This window comes from Zingiber officinale, chromosome 2B, assembly GCF_018446385.1.
Source record: "Zingiber officinale cultivar Zhangliang chromosome 2B, Zo_v1.1, whole genome shotgun sequence".
NCBI classification, from domain to species: Eukaryota; Viridiplantae; Streptophyta; class Magnoliopsida; order Zingiberales; family Zingiberaceae; genus Zingiber; species Zingiber officinale.
Genome location: NC_055989.1, coordinates 93,230,412 through 93,249,682, shown reverse-complemented (window position 1 = coordinate 93,249,682; position 19,271 = coordinate 93,230,412). Strand labels below are relative to the sequence as shown.

The 19,271-nt window shown below is 40.7% G+C and overlaps 1 protein-coding gene across 1 annotated transcript; it reads left to right on the top strand.

Moving 5' to 3' along the window:
- The first annotated feature begins 10,999 nt into the window (after positions 1–10,999).
- Positions 11,000–17,076, top strand: LOC122046395 (SKP1-interacting partner 15-like). The gene is made up of 2 exons (XM_042607080.1): positions 11,000–12,458; positions 16,690–17,076. The coding sequence occupies exon 1, from the start codon at positions 11,218–11,220 to the stop codon at positions 12,439–12,441; it is 1,224 nt and encodes a 407-aa protein (XP_042463014.1). The 5' UTR covers positions 11,000–11,217; the 3' UTR covers positions 12,442–12,458; positions 16,690–17,076.
- Positions 17,077–19,271: the final 2,195 nt, after the last annotated feature.

The window sequence follows — 19,271 nt, the reverse complement described above, 5'->3', positions numbered from 1 at the left end:
AATCAGGGGATTGCTAATCCAAGGAATGTAAGCGCACTATCTGATTCTCCTCTGGGCGGAGTAGCCTCTTTACAACGTTGACAGCACAAATGAAAAGAACAGAATTGAAAGCACAGAAAGAATTGATTACAAGTGAGTTGCTTTCAATGTACGGATCAGTACTTTATTTATAGTACTGGTCCGGGCACCTGAAAGTGGTTCCGGGCGCCCCCGGGGGATAAATTTTATCCCCCAACGATCAGATTGCGAAAATCACGATCTTGGTCAAAATCATGTTCCGGGCGCCCCGGAGCAAAAAGTCAACTGCGGTTGACTTTTTATCCGGGGTCACTTCTCCGTTAAGTCCCAGTCTCAGTCCGGGTCTGTTCGCTCCGGCTCCGCTAGCTTGGGTGATCTCGGCCTTCCGGAATAGGGCTCACCCGAACCCATGTTCCGGCCTTCTCCTCGAGCAGCCTTCCTTCCCGGTTTCTCGTCCCTCGAGCGCCGCGCACGCTCTTCTCGTCCACCGGTGTACTCTTCTGCGGACACCTCGTCCCTCGAACGCACCGAGCCCGTCGGCTCTCTCCCGTGCCGTCCTTCTCGCTAGCCGCGTCTTCCGCTCGACTTCCTGTGTTCCTAAGCTCCTGCACACTTAGACACAAGGGTTAAACAAACGCAGGACCTAACTTAGCTTGTTTGATCACATCAAAACACCTTGGGGTTCCAACAATCTCCTCCTTTTTGATGTGAGCAACCCAAGTTAAGTTAGGGTAAACATATGAAATAAAAACAATTTATATTCAAATAAGTCCAAGTATTTTTCAAATGAAAAATTATATTACCTCCCCCTAGACTTAACATACTTCTCCCCCTTTGATCACATAAAAATTGGGGTTATAAACAAGTCTAAGGTTAATTCAAACAAAACTTTTGAGTGTAAAAATATTTAAGTAAAAACACTCTTCAGATAAACAACATTTTAAGTTTGAAACTTAATATAAAAAAAATTCTAAGTTAATATTCATAAAAAATAATTCTAAGTCAATTTTAAGCAATATTATAAGGAGGAAAAAAAAATTCTAAGTTAACTTTTTTTTCAAAAAAAATTCTGAGTCAATTTTCATAAAAATTTCTAAGACAAAAAATTTCTAAAATTTTTTTAAATGTTTTCTAACATAAATTGAATAACTCTTTTTAAAGCATTAAATAATTTAAATTAATGCTTTTTCAGGTTAGTCAATTAAACTTTTCATTTCGATACTTGACTTCCAGGTCGTGGCGAGGCACTAGGCCTTCTTGGTTATTGGAGCAACAACCACTTCCTTAGACAAAGCCTCATAAAGAAATTAGTTGTTTAATTTCCTTGCTGAAAATGCTAAGTCTGACTTTAATTTTAAGTTAAACAGGTTTTTGGAACCCAGTAGAGGTTCCTACCTACAGGATTAACCAAGTATTTTTTAGGTATATAGATTTTTGATATATTTCTAATTTGACTTTGATGAAATTTATAATACCAATTTAAACCTCTATAATTTCTAAAAGTAGAAATATTTGAACCATTGGATTTTTTCAATCTTTCTATTTCTTCTTTTAGTTTTTCATTTTCAATTTTCAATTTTTCAAAATCCTCTATAAGACATGATTTTGCCAAAATTCTCTTTGTTTCTAAAATTTTATTTTCTAATTTGGCATTTTTATTTTCTAATTTATACATGGATTTAGTCATAGCTTTGATACCGGAGTAAAGCTGATCAGGGGGTAAGAGGCATACCTCACTTACCATGTCGGACTTGAAGCCTGAATCTCCCCCTGCTTCACTGCTTTCATCCGAGGTCGCTCCCCCTTCATCGATGCTAGGTTCTGATATACTTTGTCTATCATAGCTTGCCATTAGTGCTATCCCGGCATATTCTTGAGCTTCTGATTCGGATGAAGAAGTGTCGTCCCAAGTTGCTTTTAGGTTGTGTTTCTTGGGAGACTTCCTTTGACCTTTTTGAGTTCTGGACAGTCTTCTCTTAGGTGTCCCTCCTTCTGACACTGGTAGCACCGCACCTTTCTTCCACCTTTTTTATTTTTTTTATTCTGCATTTTAAATTTATTAGATCTAAAAAACTTTTTAAAATTTCTTACCATGTATGCTTCTTGATCGTCTTCGGAGTCTGACTCGAGTTCATCCTTCTGGGATGCGTTCAGCGCCATAGTCTGGGTTGTATCCTTTGTCGTTCCTGTACACCTGGTTTCATGCAATTCAAGAGTAGAAAACAACTCTTCTAAAGTACTTACCTCCAGGTCTTTTGAGATGTAGTAGGCGTCGACGATTGATGTCCACTCCGGAGTTCTTGGAGACGCGTTGAGCGCGTAGCGTATAGTGTCCCGGTTTGTTACCGTTTCACCAAGGTTTTCGAGACCACTAACTAGTTCTTTTACCTTCGCATGTAGACCAGCTACTTTCTCACCTTTCTCCAGACGGATGTTCATCAGTTTGTTGCGGAGGATGTCCCTTCTAGCGAGTTTTGCTTCGGACGTGCCTTCGTGGAGTTCCAAGAATTTCTCCCAAAGTTCTTTAGCAGATAAATAGTTTCCGATGCGGTTGACCTCTTGAGACGGTAACACACTCAGCAGGTGATGTTCCGAACGGCTGTTTGCTACCGACTCATTCTGCTCCTTCTTTGTCCAATCGCTCTCTTCTTTTTCTTTTCCATCTTTATCTATTGGAGCTACAAAACCATATTTCATAATAAATCGAATTTCAAAATCTGTTTTTAGGAATACCTCCATACGACGCTTCCAGTCTGCGAAGTTCCCCTCGAATTTTGGTGGGACGATGCTTGGTCCGGCCATCTTGTTGCTTCGATCGGCGGTTAGTCCTCCTGAAGCGTACTCGACTCTGATACCACTTGTTGGTCCCTTTGGAGGCCGACAAGAGGGGAGGGGTGAATTGCCCTACAAAATAAAACTCGAACCTTTCTCGGATTTCAACTATATAATGAACACTTGTAATAAATAAATAAAAGAGACTAAGTAAAGAAAAGCAGACACCAGAGTTTTACTTGGTTTGCAATCAGGGGATTGCTAATCCAAGGAATGTAAGCGCACTATCTGATTCTCCTCTGGGCGGAGTAGCCTCTTTACAATGTTGACAGCACAAATGAAAAGAACAGAATTGAAAACACAGAAAGAATTGATTACAAGTGAGTTGTTTTCAATGTACGGATAAGTACTTTATTTATAGTACTGGTCCGGGCGCCCGGAATGGTTCCGGGCGCCCCAGAGCAAAAAGTCAACTGTAGTTGACTTTTTGTCCGGGATCACTTCTTCGTTAAGTCCCAGTCTCGGTCCGGGTCTGTTCGCTCCGGCTCCGCTAGCTTGGGTGATCTCGGCCTTCCGGAATAGGGCTCACCCGAACCCATGTTCCGGCCTTCTCCTCGAGCAGCCTTCCTTCCCGGTTTCTCGTCCCTCGAGCGCCGCGCACGCTCTTCTCATCCACCGGTGTACTCTTCCGCGGACACCTCGTCCCTCGGACGCACCGAGCCCGTCGGCTCTCTCCCGTGCAGTCCTTCTCGCTAGCCGCGTCTTCCGCTCGACTTCCTGTGTTCCTAAGCTCCTGCACACTTAGACACAAGGGTTAAACAAACGCAGGACCTAACTTAGCTTGTTTGATCACATCAAAACACCTTGGGATTCCAACAGATAGAAGGAAATACAATAGCACTTCATCTCCAAACCTTCAAGAATCTACACATTTGATTCCCCTCAAAACCCTCTTTTAAAGGTTGCTGTTCGAGTTGATTCCGCTTATTAGTTTATTGCTAGACTTCACCAATCGACTACCACATCGAATCTGACAATTTTAACCTATAGGACGGCTCTTTCCACGTAGTTTGACTAGTATTAGTCGATTCTTGAATCATAGCAATGGACTAGTAGTCTTCTTCGCTTCTCATGCCAAGTATCTGGTCTTTCATGATCCACTTGGATTTCCCTCTTGTCAATTCCTCATTAGACTTTCGATTGATAAGTGTCAGGTTAATTGTGATCCACTTGGATTTTCCTCTTGTTAACTCTCTATTAAACTTTCAATCACCGAGTGTCTAGTCAATTGTGACCCACTTAAATTTTTCTCTTGTTAATTAATTTCTTATTGGACTTTCAATCACTAAGTGCTTGATCATCCATGAGTCACTCAGAGTTTTCTTTCACATGCCAAGTATCCGATCAACCGTGATCCATTTGGACTTTCATCATCTCCAATCACTAAGTATCTGGTCAACCTTGATCGATTTGAATTTTTCTCTTTTTGTTAAATATCATATCAACTTGACCTATTTGACTCTTTACTCAAACAGACATCGTTTGCTCAACCATGATAATCAAGTCAAGTATCCGGTCAACCTTGACCTACTTGATGTCTTACTCGACCACTTAACATATTGATCAAACATTGAAACTTAACTCAAGTCAACTCAATCTTGGTCAACCTTAACCAAAGGTTGATTGCATCAACACCTTTGTTATTGTCCGAGTAGTAACGTCCTACCATTTCAAATTGATCATTAATGTCTTTATTACACATTTAATGTTGGTCTGCTTGAAAAATTTTTACCCCTACTAATCTGACATTCGACACATATGGGTTACACTTACACGCAACCTAATTGGGTTTAATATAAGCAGGGTTCTAGATTTACACTCCTAATCTCTCATTCATATATGTTCACAACACTAAAGGATAATATAAAATAATATCACAAAACTTTCTACTGGACAATCTACTGCCGGAGAAAATTACAGAGTTAAAATTAAACAAAATCAATTTGAACTTATCTGTTGAGATGAGAGCGTGAATAATCTCAGGCTGTCAGCCGGGCTGGTTCTGCCAAGCTTCCGGTAGTCTAAGTTGTGGAGTTGATGCGGTGCGTAGTAGAATTGGGAGTCGATCACCGAATCGGGAAGAGAATTCGCTACCTATGACACTGAGGCCTGTGTTCAACACAGTTTCCTTGAAACAGATTCATCCCACTTTCGGCTGTGCTTTAAGGTTCTCTCAGGTTATTTGTTTCCCAGGATATAACGACAAAACCACGCACACAATCAAGCAATGGTTGTTCGTGGCGAACTGAGAATGCACTCGAGTGCTATCATGAGTAGTTCATGTTGGATCGAGACGCGCGAGAGGGGGGGTGAATAACGCTCGTGGCTTTCACTTATCATTTTCAAAAACGTTCGAGTAAAGCAACGGAAAATAAAACACACACAAGAAGACCCAAGTATTTTTACTTGGGTCGGAGCCTTGGGCGTCTCCTACTCCAAGGCCCACGATCGTTGATCGCTTTCGGTGGCCAATCACTATCAATCCGTAAATCTTTTATAATTTTAAAGTACAAGTACTGAATAAAAAATTATACCGACAGTACAAACAAATGAAGAAAGTCATCGTCAGTTGTCGGAGTGTCAGAGTAGTAGAGCGTAGTTGGAGTGTTCAGAGCAGCATACAAGAGCACAGGTTGTTCAGTTTTGGTTCATTTCGAAGCTGCTCCCCGAGGCTCCTTTTATAGCCTCTGCAGGACTGATCCAAATCCTTAAAGCTCGGGATCAGGTTTGACATGAAGCGGATCGGTCGACCGATCCCCACGTTCAGTCGACCGATCAGATGATTTTCTCCTCATCTGATCCGCTCGCTCCGCTTCGATCTGGTCAAGTCCTATCCTTGGTTCGGTCGACTGATCCCAAGATTTGGTCGAGTGATCAGATGACCTTCTCATTCGATCCGACCCCCCAGCTTCGATTTGTCAACTCCCATCCTTGGTTCGGTCGACCGATCCCTCGACTAGACCCGGTCTACAATCTGGAAATCTGGTCCTTTTGTGCTACTGTTCGGTCGACCAATCAGGTCGTTCGGTCGAACAATTATGGCTAAGTCTGACCCTGCAGAAATGTTAGTTTCCTACAAAACAGAGTTAGACAAATAGTAAATAAAACAAATAAGTTGATAGCTTTCGGGCTGTCCGGTTCTGACTTTGGGTTTTCGATCGAAAATCCTAGGTCGAACCGACGCCTACTGTTCCCTCCGCGGGGAATGCGTCCTCACCTACTCCACTCAGGAGAGCATACTTGTTGTCAGTCCGGTCCTCCAAATCGACTGGACTTTCTGCCTAGGGTTACCACCCCCTAAGACCTAGGGTTACCATCCCCTAGGGTTTTTCGTCACCTAGGGTTACCTCTCCTAGGACCTAAGGTTATCCCCCTTTAGGATTTCCACCACCTAGGGTTACCACCTCCTAGGACCTAAGGTTGTCGCCCCTTAGGATTTTTCCTCCACCTAGGGTTATCACCCCCTAAGACCTAAGGTTACCGTCCCTTAGGATTTTCCACCATCTAGGGTTACCACCCCCTAGGACCTAGGGTTACCATCCCCTAGGGTTTTCCACCTGTCTAACCGCAGTTAGGACTTTCTTGCAACATCATTCACACACATTAGATAACAAACCAACTTAACTTGACCGGTTCGATCATCGGATGCTTCCCGCACCAACAGTTCAGTCAAACGGATGCACGACAAAGAGAAAAGAATCAGGGAATGAAGGTGTAGGAATTCTTTTGCTTTCGCTCTCACTCTCGCTTTGCTTAAGATCCAACCTCCTTATATAGGAGTTCTCACCCTACCTGTAATGAATGACCAAATTATGGTCATTTAATGGTATGTTTAATATTATCATTAATGGATTTCATGTCTTCATTAATGCTCAGATGTTACGGAATCATTATTAATAGATTAAATGTCATCATTAATGTTGAAACGTTACTGATCATGTCCGAGAATCGAGGTGATGGACGTTGGGGGTGTGGCGCTCACGTTGACTGGATGTAGACTTCGAATGACTAGGACCTGCAACCACAAAACATCAGTGCCGAGCCAGGGAGGGGTTCCCCGACGTTGGGCCTCCGATACTCAAGTCAGATCTCCGGTGATGGTCACAAGAAAGCAAAGTAGTGAAACGAAAGTCGCGGAAGTAACAGTAGCTACAGTAGATTGTCCATACCTCCGACGAAGCTTGGGGCTCCTTATGTAGGACCCGGGAGAGCGCGTGCACATTTCTCGATACGTGCATGTTTCTCGATGCGTGCACGCTTCTCCAAGCCTTCCCTGAAAAGACATGCCAGAAAAAGTACCTTTGACGCCATACCAATGACTCGAGCATATCCTGACAAGACAGTGGAAGCTTTCGTCGTATGATTCTCTGCCTGATCATGCCACCGACCATGCTGTCTGTTGACGGCATGGGTCTTGAGGAGGATATCAGTCAATCCTGTTTTTGTATGCTAGTGGGCCGGGCGAATGACCGCTTGACTACTTCTGCTATCTGGGCCGAGCGGGGTGGTCGCTCGGCTACTTCCACTGTCTAGGCTTGCTGGGTCATGTTTCTGCTTCACTGGTTGTGATATGATCTTCCAGCTGCTCGTCACATGATCTGCCGGTCGACGCCTACTTTGGTGATACTGGGTCTTTGAGCGTCGGAAGCTCGGCGCGAGACCGAGCTGTGATAACGTCGGACTGGCCATTCCTTAGTCCGATCGACTGATGGGGTCGCCTGGTCGGACGCAAGCCTGGGGGCGTTGACCGCCTTGACTTTGACCTTCCACGTGACGCTGACCTCCTGTGGGGAGGAGCCCCACCTTACCACCGGATCACGTGCCTCCGCCTCAAATCTAGTCAAAGGAGGTTGCAAATCCGACTGACTGGACAAGTAGTCTGGAGATCGGTTGGCCGATCGACCATGATGCTAGTTGGACCCCGACCGATCCGTGCAAGACTGATCTTCTAGGTCGTTCGACGATCCGATGGTTTGCACTTGGGAGGTTTCTCCTTCGCCGTTTTTGGATGGGCACGGACCGTGCGGTCAAATGCTTACGTCGCCCGAATCTCCTTGAAATTCGTGCAAATCCCCTCTATCGACGGTCGAGCGGCGACCTTAAAACCGATTTTGCATCAAATCGTCGAGCGATGACGTTAAACCCAAGTCTCCATCGACAGTCAAGTGGCGACTTTAAACCCGAGTCTGCACCATCAAATTATCGAGCAAGGTGGGGCCCCGCCCCATAGGAGGTCAGCGCCACGTGGAAGGTCAAAGTCAGGGCAACACCCCCAGGTTAGCGTCCGACCGAGCGACCCTATCAGCCGATCGGACTAAGGAATGGTCGATCCGACGTTATCACAGCTCAGTCTCGCGCCAAGCTTCCGACGCTCAAAGACCCAGTATCACTAAAGCAAGCATCGACCGGCAGGTCATATGCCGAGCGACTGGAAGATCATATCACAGCCAGCGAAGTGAAAACATGACCCAGCAAGCCTAGACAGTGGAAGTAGTCAAGACTCGAGCGACCACCCCACTCGGCCCAAACAGCGGAAGTAGCCGAGCGGTCGTTTGCCCGACCCACTAGCAGACAAAAGCAGGATCGACTGATATCCTCCTTGAGATCCGTGCCGTCGACAGATAGCATGGTCGACGGCATGATCAAGCAGAAATCAGGCAGAGAATCGTACGATGAAAGCTTCCACTGTCTTGTCAGGATATTCTTGGGTCATTGATGTATGGCGTCAGAGGTACTTTTTCTGGCATGTCCTTTCAGGGAAGGCTTTGAGAAGCGTGCATGCATCGAGAAGTGTGTGTGCGCGCTCCCGGGGTCCTATATAAGGAGCCCCAAACTTCGTCGGAGGTATGGACATCTACTGCAGCTACTGTTACTCCGCGACTTTCGTTTCACTACTTTGCTTTCTTGTGGCCATCGCCGGAGATCTGACTTGAGCGTCGGAGGGCCAATGCCTGAGAACCTCTCCCTGGCTTGGCACTAACGTTTTGTGGTTGTAGGTCCCAGTCGTTCGAAGTCTACATCCAGTCAACATGAGCGCCACACCCCCAGCATCCATCACCTCGATTCTCAGACAGGATCATTTACGAAATCATCATTAATGAGTTTAATGTCACTATTAATATCGAGATATTACAGAATCACCATTAATTTCATAATTCAAGTCTATTTGAATCAGATGAAAAGTTTTCTTAGGGAAAAAACATATTATACATAGTTTATATTTCTCAACTCTTGGTCCTACCTTAGTTTTGAACATTGAGATTGCTGAAAAACTAGAGGAGGAATCAGATCCAAAACGATCAGCTAGCATTGGTTTAATTTCTTCTCCCTCTTGTTTCTTTGTTCCATTTAAAAAACAGGTCTGTTTGCCCGACTAGATACAGTTTCTCAGGTTAGAGCTGCAAGCGAGGATGCTGACAGTGATTGCAAAAGAAGAATATGCAAATGACTGGGAAAAAACAGAGTTTGTAAGCTGAAAAACTAGTTTTGAACAAGTGTGCAATTTAAAATGTATGAGGTTGTTCTTGGATTTGAGCTTGATAAAATGCCCGAGCTCAATAAGTTTCTTAATAAAAGGAGTTAAATAAATAATATTGAACAATGCTAAACTTGGTTTGGCTCATTTAGAACATCCGCAATGGGAGCTTCCCATTGCTGATGTGGCAGTATTAAAATTATTTTTAAATTTTGTTTGAATAAAAAATATAGTAAAGGAGTTGGTGAGAGATTGTAATTTTTTAATTGTAATTTTTTGTAAGAAAGCATGGGACAATAAAAATATTGTTGAGAAGTTTTTTTTTGTTCTACAGTGAAAAGATGAGGGAGATTTTTTAATTTTAATATGGTATTAATGTGATATTGTAGGAGGCCCTATCCCTACAAATACTCGTCTCAATTGCCCAATTCTCTATCCCAACCAAATTGACTAACTTAAGTACTATTTTGATCGGCTAATTTGATTCTTGTTGGTATGGCTTACATGATTATGCTAATCAAATATATTACTAAATTAATAAAATAGATAAAGAGTGTTATAACCACCCTACCACCTCATCTCGATCACCTAACTTTTTGTCCTAATCAAATCGACTAATCTAACTATTTTGATTGGCTTCCTTAGCTCACCCATTTGCTCTTCTTGTTCATCCAACTTGTTTGATTGTTGTCGGCATGCCTTACATGATTAAACTAATCAAATATATTATTAAATTAATAAAATAAATAAATAATACTATTTTTGAAATTGAAATAAAGTAAAAAAAATAACATTATAATTTTATAGAAAATAAATGTTAAAATTAAGTTCTAATTAAATTTAAAACAATTATAATGGTTTAGTAGGACTCAACAACTTGATTTCAACACATTAATTAAACGACGACAAAATGTGACTACGTTCACCCCAGCACTATTTCGATTTTGTCGAAATTCGAACCCTAGACTTCATGATTATAATATTCATGTGTTAACCACTAGATCTATTCGAGGGAACATCAAAACATTAACTAAAGAATGCAAGCATGGTGAAATTAATCGAGTCTCAAGGCATCGACCTTATCCTCCAAAAGCTCTTCAATGAAAAAGGAAACAAAGTACATGCGAGAAGAGATACTAACTTTTATAAAGATGGTGCACTAAATGGACAAAGAGAAACTCTGATGAGATGAATGGACAAACACATGTGATGGAGTCGACCATGCGAAATCTATTTTGGCCTCATTAAACCCGTAATGGGTAAAGTTGGACTGGGCGCTGTACGCAGGAGGACCCATTGGGCAAGCGATGACAGCGTAAAAACAAACATTTGACTTGGTAGCAACTCCGCCCCACCATCCATCCATCCGCCACCCACTTGTAAACGTTAATTCGTTCACAAGTCATCGAGCAATATGAAGAAAATGCGATGCCAAAGTTGAGAAGAGGACGACGCCCCAACGCCTAGCAATAGCAAGCACGAACGCCCCCCGCCCCCACAACGAGTCATCAAAAATTTGATTAAATGGAATTAACTATTTGAACAGAAGGAATTTTAAAATTTAAAATTCTTAATTCGATTAAATCAACTTGATTTTCAATAAATTAGCAGCTTTTTTTTAATTTATTGGATTTTGATTTTAAACGGATTGATCTGTCCGAGTGATGGATCGGAATTGAGGGGCGAAGTTGGACGCGATGCGTTTGGAACATTCGTCCGTGGGATGGGACTTTGGGAGGGATGGTCATGGCAATTGGCAGTGGCGTGAATGGGTGATTAGGTGCCAGCGTGTGGCGACTGCGCTGCGCTGCGCCGCGCCTTGAAATCCTGTCGCCGACCGCTGTTCTGCTGACCTTTCCTCTTTACCGCCTTGGCAGCCGACGACGAGGACCATGCGCGTCTGTCGAGCGGCGGGAGAGGAGGTCGCCGCTGGAGCCGAGGAGGCGGAGGCGGCGTGCCCGATCCAGCTCCTCCCACAGGACGCGCTCCACAACGTTCTCGGCCGCCTGCCTCTCCACCAGGCCCTCGCCTGCCGGCCCGTCTCTCGCCTCTTCCTCGACGCCCTCTCCTCACCTCCCTTCCTCTCCTCCCTCCCCTCGCTACGACTCCTCGCGCTCCGTCACCCGCGCGCGGCCTCCGCGCCGCACCCTTCGCTCCACGCCTTTGACCCCGACCTTCGCCGCTGGCTCCGGCTCCCGCTCTCCTTCCTGCCCTTCCCCTCGGCCTCTCCCGTCACCGCCTCCCCCTCTCTTCTCTACCTCTGGGTCGACACCGCCGCCCCCTTTCCCCCCGCCGCCGATGCCGCCGCCAAGAGTCAAACCAAGTCGCTCGTTGTTTGCAACCCCCTAAGCGGATCCTACCGTCTTCTTCCCCCGCTTGGCTCCGCCTGGTCTCGCCATGGAACCGTGATCGCGGGACCTGGTGGATCCGTCGTCATCGTCACCGAACTCGCGGCACTGTCCTATGCGCCTAGCCCGGATCGATGGCTCAAGTTTCCACTCAGCCTTCCTTCCAAACCCCGGAGCCCGATTATGATGTCGGGTTCCGTCTTTGCCCTCTGCGACGTCGGCGCCCCCTGGAGGAGCCAGTGGAAGCTCTTCTATTGTAGCCTCGCAGACCTCGGCAGAGCCCACGGCTGGGCTCCGATTGAGCGGCACGAGTGGGGGGACGTGTTCGACATCTTCAAGCGGCCACGGCTACTTGCGGGGGCAGGTGGTCGCCAGCTTCTGATGATCGGAGGCCTGAGATCGTCCTTCGTGCTGGACGCACCGTGCTCGACGGTGCTGATCCTCCGGTTGGACCTGGACACCATGGAGTGGGATGAAGCAGGGAGGATGCCGTTGGAGATGTACCGGTGCTTTGGAGGCGGCTTCTCCAGTCCTTTGGAAGTGGTGGCTGCTGCTGCAGCTGGTGCCAATAACAAGGTGAAGGTTTTTGGTGGAGATGGCAAGGTGTGGTTTTCTGGGAAGAGAGTAAGAGGAAAACTGGCAATGTGGGAAGAAGGTGCAGGAAAGAGTGACGGGGGTCTGTGGAGTTGGGTTGATGGTATCCCAGGTTACCCCGAAGGTATGTACAGGGGTTTTCTCTTTGATGCTGGATTCACCTCAACACCGTGAACGAGTGGAAGAGATTGGTGAGATTTTCTGCCCAATTCTACGCTTTCTGTAGTTTACTTATTATTATTTATCCACCACTTCACAATGAATATACTTCTGATTTATATTTAGGAGACCACAACAAATGCACTCGAGTTATTTTGTTTACCCCTTTTGAAGTTCTTCATCTTCAAGATTGCATCTTTTGTTGATTATCAAGTGAAAATTTGATTAAATTGAAACAAAGTGTTTGGCTGCTGGCAAATTCTGGAGTTTATCAAGTGGTTGCATTTTCTCTCTGGCTTTTTACCTGATTTGGTGGTATTGGTTATTTCAGATCATTATCTACACTGTTAATTATTTTAAGGCATTTTATTGAAGTATATGAGAAATGATGAAGGATACAGATTTCAGTGGGGAATTCTCATTGTTTAAGTCAGTGTCAGAGAGTTAGTACACCGTTTGTGAAAATTTACTGGCAGTAGCTTTAATCCCCAAATTTTAAAGATTCAGTTGAGACTTGTTTAGCCATCTCCCCTGGATGTTATTCCAAAAATAACAACTGGACATTCTCTAGGAGATACTAGGAATCAAAAGTAGGGTTGAAGGGAAAGATTGGATTTCTTATATGAAGACTAAAAAGGGATATTATCCAGATCTTCAATTTTGAGAGTAACTACTAGATGTTTTTGGTTTTTTTTTTTTAAATGTTGATGTTAAAGATGTTTGTCTAACTACTTATTCCAAAAGCTTGAGCGATGTTTATCTAACTACTTATTCCAAAAGCTTGAGCTATTAGAAAATACATTGATTTATATATTTATATTGTTAATACTTTGCAATCACGACACTTATCCATGTGAGACCAATGGACATGGAGCCTCCTAGTTGCAATGCTCCCCTCATGCTAATTATGACTCAAAGGTATATGCCTAACTTATTATTATTATTATTATTATTTTGACACAAACAAGGTTCAAATCTGAATCTTCAATCTCATGCTCTAATATCATTTTTAATATATTTGGCTAATCACTTATTCTAAAAACTCGAGTTATTAGGAAAGCTACTAATTTATATATTTATAGACAACGGACACTTGTTCCCATGGGACCAATGGGCTTTGGGCATCCTAACTTCAGTGGTTATTTTATTCTTGAATACAGTTAATCAGAGTTCTCTATCTAAAATAAAACAGTTTACCTGTCAAGTTAACTTATGAGGTTTTCTCTAGGAGGTGTTCTTAAGTGCCTGCAAGTTGTAAACTTGCCCATTGTTTCTTTGTTAGTTGGTAACTGGGCTTTATGTTATGCAATAGTGCACTTCATACAGTAATCCTCTCTGGTTCATATGCTCTGGATCCAGTAAAGTTTGTTGAAGGTGAACCCAGCTTTGTTTTTCCAGTAAAAGAAAAGGCAAAAGCTAAATATGTTTTCCTAACTGTTAAAAGGATAGGAACAGTGGCTAAGTTAGAAACTTTTTACTTGAAAGAGAACAACAAGACTAAGGGAAAAAAAACAAAGATATAGAGTATCATGGGACATTTTGATCATCTTGTGATGTCTAATTCTTGGTATTCATTTTTCTGTAAAAGGCAACATCTAGAATGCACACAAGTATTAGCTCAATATAGGCATAGATGATGAGTAAGAATACTCTGATTATTTGTGGGATTAATTTTTCTTTTTTGAGAAACTTGTAAGCAGATTACTAGTTCCATCTTGGTTTGTGTCACAAACATGACTGTACTATGAAGCCATGATGGAAGGTCTAAACATTTTTGTTCTGGAGAATATATCTTCATGATGATTGATGGTTTTAATTGATTTAGGTACTTCCACATCAGGCACAACTTGGACCAAAACAATTAGTTATCTTTCTTTGTTAGACAAAGTCAAGGAAATGATGTTGTGTTAAGTTCTCATAGATCAAGGATAAGATCTGCTGTCAATACTTTGAAAGGTCATAATAACATACTAGTGAAGCTAAAATTGAGAGTATGATTGAAGGAGTACTTTATTGATGCTAAATACCCATTTATTAGAAAAATGAAGACTTGGAGCATCTGATAGTAAGTTGTAATCATAAATCATCACCAGTGGAACTGTGAAAGAAGTATTATGGGTTTATCCAAGATTCTCATTAAATTCATCATTTATATGCTTTGGAGTTTAACTTACTCCCCACCAAATGGGATAAGACTTGGTTGTTCTTGTATTTATATACTTTGGAGTTGGTCCTTTGAAATATTTTACATGATTTATTTTCCAAACATTGTAAAAACTGTGATTCACAATTCATATTGTTTGATATGATGTTGGATTTAAATTGATATGTATCATATTTTATCAATCAGCATTTAAAGGAATGTAACAGTTTGTTTTGATATAATATGATTTAATACAGATCACATTTCATACAATTGTTGGGGGGGGGGGAGGGAAATGAAAGTCCATGAGAAATCAAATTTGGCTCTTAAAATCGAAATGCAACCATTAAATAGAACCAACTCGTTGAATAAACTGAATCCATTTAACTTTAGTCCCAACCCAATAAAGAAGAATCTTCTATTACACGGTAGTAGCCCAGAGGTCAACAATGTTGTGTGATGAGTAAGAATCTTACTGGATAGAGAATTGAAGTTGACGATAAGAATGACATCGTCCTTTGACATGTGGATGCTTCATATACCCCCTTCCTGCCCTGGTTAGACACTGGCAATCTGAGTCAACATTTGGTTCTCATATTGATCCTGTGTGAAAATCTTTTGTTTTGGTTGAAGAAAAATGAGTCTTTGAAAAAACATGTTGGGAGCTTAGATCCACATCAGTGCTACGGGTACTCCAACTGAGTCCATGTAAGTGAAGCAATCTATTTCTGGAATGGCCTGCTGTCTGTACATTTCAATTCTAACTGAAATGAAGCAAGTCATTTAGAAATAATAGTTCTATGTAATATTATGATCAAAGTGTTATATGGACCTGCATATTTTTAATATAAATGCCAATTGCCATTGGTGCTCTCCATTAATCATATTATGCTATTTAATTATATATTTATATTATTGTCTGTATATTAGGATATAGACACTTTTTCAACATAAGAATTTGTTTGCCCCTTTTACAATTTTTTAAACTAAGCTCATTATTCATGATCAGATGTGATTCCCAATATGAAAATTGATCACAATTACAATAATGAACTCAAGTTCATTAGTCCATTTTCTAAGTGTTGTACACAGGAAACCTTTTGGGAAATCCATTTTTATGTGATAATTTGGCTATCAAAAATTAGTGATAATTCATGCCTTTGATGTTGTAGCTGAGGGCTTGAGCGTCATATTATTTGATAATACAATACCATCTCAGTATTTTTTGAATATCAAATAGCTCTATGTACTTGTTTATATCCATTATGACTTAGGTATTACTTTTATGGTCTATCAGCTTCCAAACCTATCAGTACTTTCAATGAATGTGTTGGCCGCAATTTAGTGATAAATTGATATGATTTATATTTAAAAGTCAACATTTTAATTCAGGAGATAATCTAGAAATTAAATACTGTAAGGCGGCATTTGTTTGATAAATAAGTACAGGATAATATTGAAATCAAATAGTTTATGCACTAGGACTTTTTTTATGGAGGAAAATGGCAAGGTTACCAAATGTATATATTATGTTAGAAAACTTTGGGTACATGCCAAGTTAACATTATTTGATCATGATTTCAGATGGATCATGCTGAAATGATTTTGGTATGGGCCATTCCAAACTATGCTAGAGGTGTCAGACAAATGGCTGTAATAATTTCCTTGCTACTTCTGCTTTGTGACTTCTTATATTTGGGTTATGATTGCTATTTCGACTGAAATCATTCAAAATATGCTTTACCAATAATGTTACAGAACTTTGTCAATCGACCTAGGTCTGTAGGTTACATAATACATATTAAAAAATATTGGTGTGCAACAGCCCAAATAATTCTGGACAGGTTGAAAAAGGTTGTACTAGTTTTTACTCCATGCTAGAAGGTTTAAGATGGTTTTCGGGTAGCACGACAATAAATTGAATAATTCTCAACATATGCTGCAATATTGGAAGTCATGGTAGCTTTATATATTGTGTCAATCATTTAATTGCCTTGAGCAAACATGTCCAGGCTAAGCTTATCACATGGTTATATATTTCTTGAAGGCCTTATTTGTGTTCTTTTCAAACAGTGAATTGTATCGCTAATGTTCCCTTTCTTTTCTTATGTGTTAAATAGGGCTCAAATTGGCAAGATCTGACTCCCATACCTTTCTCTTCCTTCACGTTTCATGCTTCTAACAAATAGCACCAAGGAGTAAGCATTATGCACTGAAGAACATATAATCATCATATCCATGAGGAGCTGTTGATAGAGAAACGTGCAGTGATGTCTTTGGACCTGTGCACTTGAAATTCCTGTGTATCTTTGATTGCTTGATCCTCGTCTCGATTTGTTTGGCAATTTCAACATGTAAGAGTGACCACTGCCATTATTTGGTCAGCTTAGAATAGTCGTATGATTTATATTTCCGCAGCCAACATATTTTGAATGTGTGTCATGTATCAGTTCTGTAATAATATCTTACAAAATGCTGAATATAAAGTTGTATGTTTTTTATTTTTATTTCCTGAATTAGACCTCTTTTTTTCTCAATGTTCTATGGAAACCATGTTGCATGTAAATTTCTTGCTGTTTTTGAATGTTTTTACAAAATTATTCCTAGAAAATTTACTTGAATATATTCTACCTCGGCAACAATTTAGTAGGAGGTAGATGGCTGAGTTAAATTGTATTCGTTGCATTATGGTTCTGTAGCGTTGTTCCACAAAGCAACAATTTAGTATGGTTCTGTAGCATCACAGAATTTAATAGTACCGCTGATGATTTTGGTCGACATGGTTGAATATGAGGCAGTTGTTTTCTTAAAATGCAATCGCCTGTGGTTGATGGTTGATCTCTGCTTGTTCTTTCTTCCAATGTAAAAAATAGTATCATGCAAACATACTTTCTTTGGATAACTTTGTTATAGGTTCTACTTATCGAAGAATTGGCACAGCATGGAGTTGCTTTGTGGAACAACCTCAAAAATAAAGATTAGGTGAGTAAACTCAGAAATATGCTTCCTTGGTTTGCACAAGAAAGCACGGTAAGTAATATACTATTTTATTCCATGCACAAAATGTTGTTTTAGAAATTTTGTCATGGTAGAAACGTTTGAACTGCTTTCACTTTATTGATAATTCAGGTGTTCAAGTTTCGGTAAATTCGAAGTACCTATTGTATATTAAGATACTGAGCTTCCAAATTGCTTGCACTTTGTGAATGGTCCCTGGAGATGCAAAAAAGAAGGTATAGAAGGCGAGTGAGGGGGACCTCTTTAGGTAATCGAATTTCTTCAAAACTTTACATTGGCATTAAACTCGTTGTCATTCTAATGGAGACGTCTGTTGTTCAACATTCATCCATTGATGTTTAATTTTCTCCCTGTTGTCGTCTTCGATCAATTTCTTTATGCGAGATAAGGTGGGATACCTTCGGCTTCTGTGTTGTCGAGGTGGTCCCAATTCCGACCATCCACCAAACAATTTTTAAATTCAATAAAGTAGTTGAAGAGAAAAGGCGAAGAACACGGGAAAGATGCTTTCTGAAGCGAAAGAGTAAGTTATTCGCAACTCGGTCAGCATTGCTTTCTGCTTGTATTTTGTTTTCTTGTGTGATTATGTTTCCGCCGCCATCAATTTATAATAATTTCTCAAGTCAATCAGTATTCATAAAAGGTGCATTCCACGTCGGTACAGTGCATCTGGTGGCCTCTGTCCTAAATTATTCAGTATTAAAATTGCCTTTTGGCGTAGGGCATAAATTGAAATGGCAACGGAATCAATCGCATGGAAAAAAATATATATATAAACATTAAATCCTAAACCCTCAGACAGACACACAGCAGACATGCTTGAGAGTTGAGAGAGGTGTTAGTGTTACATTACAGGCCATGCAGCCCTACAAATCTCTATATATTGAATTCATTTTGTTCCTTAGTTGAGGTAATATTTCCGAATGATGTGCTTGACTTGGTCATGTCATGTGACGATGGCCCTGATATATTAATATTCATAGAATTGACTGTGTCAATAGTGTGACAAATATCATTTCTGTTAATATTCTAAATATGAGATAATGGTTTTATTTTTATAATTTATTTTCATATAAGATAATATTCAAGTCGTAACGTTGAAAGCAAAGCTTACTTATATAATTATTTATCTTTTTCGTTCAATTTATTATTGGCATTGTATATCAAATAACAATAATAAAATCTTATTCCAGCGTGGTATCAAATTAGCTATTTAAATTCTTCTATTATCATTTATATTTTGATAAATTTTATCTTACCTCCAAATAATAGTATAGTGATAAAATATCTTTTCAATTTCGACGAATTAACGGATCAATTTTTTTTGATAGACAGTTGATCTAAGAACGATGAGCCAATATTTCCCGATTTATCTTGATGGCTGATAAATATTTTCATGAGACCAAGTTAGTCATCCCAATATTAGTCGACATAAGTTGGATACCTGATGTCATCTAAAAAATAAATATATAAATAAATTTTATTTTATTTTATTATTGTTAACTAAGTCTTTTTTGAGTTTTCATAGTTCTCGTTTTATGATATGCATATGTATCATAATTTAACATTGCCTAACTGAAATATTTATTGATTATTTAAGTACATATTTATATCATCTTAAATGTGTCTATCAAAATTTTCCTGATGTAATTCTACTTTCTCTCTAATATTTTTATTTCTTATC